Source organism: Humulus lupulus, chromosome 7 (genome assembly GCF_963169125.1).
Source record: "Humulus lupulus chromosome 7, drHumLupu1.1, whole genome shotgun sequence".
NCBI classification, from domain to species: domain Eukaryota; kingdom Viridiplantae; phylum Streptophyta; class Magnoliopsida; order Rosales; family Cannabaceae; genus Humulus; species Humulus lupulus.
In genome coordinates this window covers 83,365,020-83,370,941 of record NC_084799.1, presented here as the reverse complement: position 1 = coordinate 83,370,941, position 5,922 = coordinate 83,365,020, and the positions used below count along the sequence as shown (strand labels likewise).

General features: G+C 34.2%; 1 protein-coding gene across 3 annotated transcripts; it reads right to left on the bottom strand.

Moving 5' to 3' along the window:
- Positions 1–339: 339 nt before the first annotated feature.
- Positions 340–4,588, bottom strand: LOC133788384 (uncharacterized). 3 transcript variants are annotated; one of them, XM_062225851.1, is made up of 9 exons: positions 4,081–4,588; positions 2,628–3,155; positions 2,453–2,518; positions 2,165–2,331; positions 1,903–2,062; positions 1,721–1,811; positions 1,241–1,629; positions 1,011–1,115; positions 340–908 (listed from the first exon to the last, which is right to left on the bottom strand). In XM_062225851.1, exons 1-9 carry the CDS (start codon positions 4,210–4,212, stop codon positions 621–623), a joined length of 1,926 nt encoding a protein of 641 aa, XP_062081835.1. In that variant the 5' UTR covers positions 4,213–4,588; the 3' UTR covers positions 340–620. The 3 variants fall into 3 exon arrangements, with proteins under 3 accessions (XP_062081835.1, XP_062081834.1, XP_062081836.1); XM_062225850.1 differs by having other exon boundaries at positions 340–911; positions 4,081–4,587; XM_062225852.1 differs by lacking the exon at positions 4,081–4,588 and adding an exon at positions 3,686–3,842 and having other exon boundaries at positions 340–911.
- Between the last annotated feature and the right edge of the window lie 1,334 nt (positions 4,589–5,922).

Below are 5,922 nucleotides of genomic sequence, written 5' to 3'. Positions count from 1 at the left end.
AAATGTCATATCATTTAATAATCAGATAGAGCATTTTTTTTTTTTTTTAAATTGAATAGTGCATAAAAACTGGGCATGATACCATATTGCACTATTTCCCGTTAGACAGACAAAAATAGATGGAAAACATTATAAGAAATTAATATATTAAATTACTTTACATTGAAGATATTTTATTTAATTTGATTAGGACAATTCACCAATGGGATAATTATTAGTTCATCTCCACCTCACAAGTCACTAATTACACTTATAATGGATAATTAAAATATTTAAAAATTGTGCATTTAAGAGAAATATTATTTGGATAAAGTTCCACAAGTGGTAGGAAAAAAAATCAATGAGAATTTTCCTTAGTGCATTGTCATTGTGAAAAGTGATGGATTAAAAAGCTCATAAAAAACATTACATTCACAAAACATAAATAACAGCCGATTAAATACAAAAATTTGATAAACTACAGGCCAACTAATTTACCCAACTCTCTACAACCCACAAGCTCAAAATGGATAGCAATTTTTTTTTTTTTTGAAAAAATTAAAATTAATTAAAGTGGTAACAATCTAAGCATTTCATGATTTACAAAACTTGAATGAAGCAAAAAAGATGAAAAATTTCACCTAATGTTGGCTGCTTCCGGGTCCTCCTAGTGTTAAAACCACACCTTGAAGATCACTTCTAAGGGTTGGTTCTTTGGGTAAAGAAGGAGTGGATCTCACTACAGGAAATGGCCTAGCCATTTGATGAGTTGGCTGGAAGCTTTGAGCAGATCTTGGACTTGTGTTCTTCATCGGCTGCTGGAAAAGCCTACAGCGTGGTTCATCATGAGCCGAGCTTGGAAATGGCTGAGTTGCAGCCAAGTGTGGATTTTGAGCGAGAACTGGTCCTCTGGGGAAGGCTCCAAGTCCCTGCTTTAAAAAAGTTTAAAGCAAATAGATAATGATTTTTAGCTTGCCCATATTCAAACTTTGAGCACATTATATAACTGGCACTGGGTTTTTGAAGCTTACTGGTGCAAACAAGACTCCTCTGAATAGCTTTCCATTAACAGTTGCAGTCATTAAATAACCCGAGTCAAATGCTCCATCAATTTTCCCTCGGACCTCAGCACCGATCTATGGACAAAGGGAGTATATCAGAAGCAGAACTAATCCAGAAGAATAAGTTAGAAGTAGACACAAGAAAATATATAACATTAGCTATGAGAGCACAAGAACACTAAATGCCTAGTGAAATTTACCGGGCTCTGATTTGACCCTGCATCCAAGAGCTTCTGTTCTATAGTTGAGAAGTGCGTGTTATTTCTACCCATGTGAACATTTGTCTGGGATTGACATTCCCCCAAAAGGTGATCTTTTGGAGTCCTTTGGACAGCGTTAATCAACTCTTTCTGTCTGCTTGAAGCATTACGAGATTTACCATTGCTTGGAGTCTCATTTAGTTGCTTGAACAAATGAAATCCTTGAGAACCAGTAACTGAATCGGCGGCTCTTTGAGTCGTGGTCTGTTCTTGATCAGAGAGTGATGGAGAGGAACTATGAGAAAGTGAAAGAGAGTGCTCCTCTTGCTCTGATTCGACATCCCATACTTTTGCGGTTGATGTTCTTTTCCTCTTTGGGTGTAAAGTATCTTTAAAGGAAGAAAAAAAAATATAAAGATATCGGTTAATAAAATATGTTCTATTGCCTCAATAAGATTTAGATTTCTCTGTTTGACCAACCTGAATTGAAAGGAAAAGGCCGCTTTCTTTCTGATTCTAGTTCATAGGCTCTTTCTCTTACTACCACATTGTTCCCCAAAAATATTGTTTTCTGCTTCAAAACACATGATAAGCTCCCTTATGATATTACGTGTTAATATAATGAATTAAAGAAAGAAAGGATTCTGTAGCAAGTTACTAACCATGTCATTATTCCCTTCTCTTCTCAAGGACCTCCGCTTATCTTGGTTCCAATGGTTTCCGAAAATCTTGCACATGGAAATGTTGTAACGGCCATTGGGGTGATCTGCTCCAAGTTGCAACACCAATAACTCATTGAGAGGGCGCTCGTCCTCACCACAACTAAAATTAGAAACCAGCCAACAGAAAACAAAGTTACTTATACTAGAAGCTCACAATTAAGCAAGACAAGAAGATACATTTTAATAAAATGACAGAACTTACCCGCCATAGATGGCAATATCAAGGTCTGCAACAATTGCTGTGTGAGAGAACCGCCCTTGTGGTTGTTGGCCTCGTATATCAAGCTGAGTCCAAGAACAAGTACTCACATCTAGGATCCAAACATCATTGTAGTAATGTTTGTCCCCAACTCCACCAATGACATAGACCTGAAAATCATAAAGAACCCCATGAAGTTCACTACCTCGACAAGAGTAAGCAGGTTAGATCCAAAACACCAATGATACTTCTTTCCATTTTAATTTTTAAATAACTAACTCAACCACTTGCCTTTGTCCCAATGTTCACAGCAGCATGGCCTGCCCTAACACCAGGTGAAGATCCTTGCACAGACAGCTATTGAAACATAAAAACCAGAGCTTAAATTAATTCAGTACATTCAAGAACTATGTAAGTCAATCATATGTTATTTTCAAATTAAAATTTGACAGAACAGAGAAATTACCCTTGACCAAGTTAAGGTATCCATATCGAGCATATCAACATCACCATTATACCGATCACCGCAGTCTCCACCATATACAAAGAGCTTGTTTCCAAATGTAACAGCACTATGACTATCTCTAGGGACAGGAACATCACCCTTCACTTCAGGGGAACTCCATGACATGGTCTTGAGATCAAGAATATGCAAATCATTCAAGTAATTTCCTTCGCCTTCTCCACTGCCTCCGAAAATCACTAGTCTCTCATCACTGACGAGTGTAGCAGTGTGACTTTCACGAGGCGAAGGCGGAGTTCCTTTGCATTCTGGTTGCATCCATTCTTTTTTTCCGAGATCTAGTATATGTAGATCATTTACTTTCTTTGAGCCATTTGTACCCCCGAACACTATCATTTTCTGCCCCACAACAACAGCGCTGTGGCTGTCTCTTGGGCCAGGCCCTTCACCTGTTGATACAAGAGCATTCCAAACCATTGTGTCAAGATTTAGCAGAAGAACATCACCGAAATGCAAGCCTCCGCAACACCCCTGAAATGATAGAAAGAAATTAAAAAATGGTTATAATGTAGCTATGAGATGAAAAAGAAAAAATCTCAACCAAATAAGGTGAATTTTTTAAGTTTCTAAAGAGATCAACCCACATAGGTAAAAGCAATTAAACATTATAAAACATTTTGGATATTACTGGTTGAAGTATATTGAGCATATAATAGCCAATTTGATCAGGTCTAAGCTAATTAAATCCCAAATTTGATGCTCTCATGCAACCCATTTCAAAAATAAGCAAATTCTTTATGTTTAGAAACACATATTAATCCCACTTTATAAAACTTAAAACTTGACAGTGCTTGAACCAAAGTTCATCTTGCTTTGCCTTTCCCTCTAAAACTAAGCAACTATATATAAGTAATGTTATCTCAATTGCCATGATAAATTTAACTTGAAAGAACTAGAATACTTCAAAAACAAATTAATAAAAGAAAAGGAAAAAAAAAAGAATTAAATGAAAATTAACTAAAATACAAAGAGAGAGAGAGAATTGAGGAGAGGGAGTTTACTGCCATCCGTTTTAACAATTAGACAGACAGACCTCAGACCAGGCCAAGTTCAGAAGATATTCCAAACATAAAGAAAAATAAGGAAAGAACAAAACCAAGTAGAGAAAAAGTATTTTCCATAAGCCAAATATATCAATGGACCGAGTATATCTTTACAAAAAAATAATGAAAACATAAGTACCCTACCAAAGTTCTTGTATAACAACTATTAATAGTGATATCAGAACAACAAACAATTAAGAGGGAATCAATCTGCATGGTAATCAGAGAGATAAAAGTTTAACAGAATAACTAAGTAAAATTAAAACGCAGCAGCACAATCACCATCACAGAAAGAAGAAACCAAAACCATATTCATCATTAGTTTAAAAATATATATATATATATATACTTACTCCAAACACATAGAGAACCCCTTGAGCATAACAAGTAGAGTGCCCCCATCTCTCAGAAGGATTAAATCCCATAACTTTAGGATATAGCCACATTGCCTTCTTCTCCATAGCTTCAACCTCCAAAGACCCCATTTTTTTTTTTTTTTTTGCTTATTCTATTTCTCTCTGTATCTCTCTTTATTGCAGCTGTGTGAGAGAGGGAGATGTGGAAAATGGGATTGTTGATCAGGTATCGGATTACTTTAAAACAGTGTTTGACAAAGATGAATGAAGAAGATGAGAGGAGAGAAAATAAAGGGTCAAAAGAGGACATGAACAAGGCAAGCAAGTGATGTATCAACTATCAGTGTCAATAGACATGAAAAGATGGGAGCTTTCAAGTCTAAATCACTGTGGCAACCAACAAAGACAGAAGGTTGTGGTGAAAACAACATATTTTCCCCCTAATTCTGTTAATCTCTTATTTGTATTTTTTTACATTAAAAAAATGAATTGGAATAAAAAAAAATTAAAAATTGAGTACTACCCTTATTTGGACTATTAGTTGAGCTATAAATGAAAAAACAAAATAAAAAATTACTTCGTACTATCAACCAACGACTGATGTAAAATCATGAGAAGTGACTATTAGGAGAGAGAGAGAGAAAGAGAAAGAGAAAGGCAGAGTAATTTAACTAGTTTAATATATTATTTATTTTATTTACCTAGTCTAAAGTTTTTATTTAATAATTTATTTATTTATTCTCTAATTTGTGCTCTTTTCACATTTGGTCTTGCTGAAAATGATGGATCGGGGGGCATTGGGTTGCTGAGAAATGATGGGGAAGGTGTATTGGGTAGTTTGAGGTTTTGTAAGGTAGAATGGGGTTTAGAGACTTGGGAGAAGAGAATTTGTTTCAGTGTTTCCATACATACAACTCATTTTTTTTTAAAAAAAATTTATTGATTGATATTTGTTTAAATTTTTGGTATAGTTTGATATTGGAATTGCGATTGGGATTGATGGGAGTGAAGTGTTTCCCCTCTATCTTTCTTTCAGATACCCAATTTTCAAGGTGGGTTATTGATGTGTATCTAGAAATGTCTCTTCTCAAGGTTCTTTGGGGCAAGTGTGGGGGCTTTGTGATATGGAAATTCTTTTTTTAGTTTTGGGAAATGGGATTTGGGATTTGGGAAATGGGATGGTGTTGGTTTCCCTCAAAAGGTCGGGTGTTTTCTTGGAAAGCTGGTCTTATTTTATTTTATTTTTACAAAAACAAAAAATTCTAAGAAAATTGGTCTTGGTTTCTTTTCCACACAATAAAAAAATTATGATTTTCAAGTTAAAAGTTGAAGCAATAGAGATACATAAAACCTAGTCAGAATATTAGAGAGTGTTTGGCACCTTAATTAAAAAATTATTTTTTGTTTTTAAAAGCTAAAATTTGTTTTTTGAAAACAAGTTGAGGTGTTTGGTGTTATTTTCATAAAACAATTTTTAAAAACAAAATTACAAAAAATAAAAAAATTTGAGAACAACAAAAAGTTGTTTTCTGTTGTTCTAAAAAAAAATTTGTCTATATTTTTTTTTCTCATATCATTTATTTATTTATTATTATCTAATATCATTTATTGTCACATAATTTTCTCTCACATTAGTTTATCTCTCTTCAGTTTCTCTCATATCACTTTCTCTCTCATTACTTAATATATCTTCATTTTCTCTCTCATCATTTTTTCTCTCTCGTCATTTCCTCTCTCTACTCACTTCTCTCTCTTCACTTTCTTTCTCATCACATTCTCTCTCTTTTTTTTTTGGATAAATTTCTCTCTTTTCAATTTCTATTTCTTCAAATTTTCTCT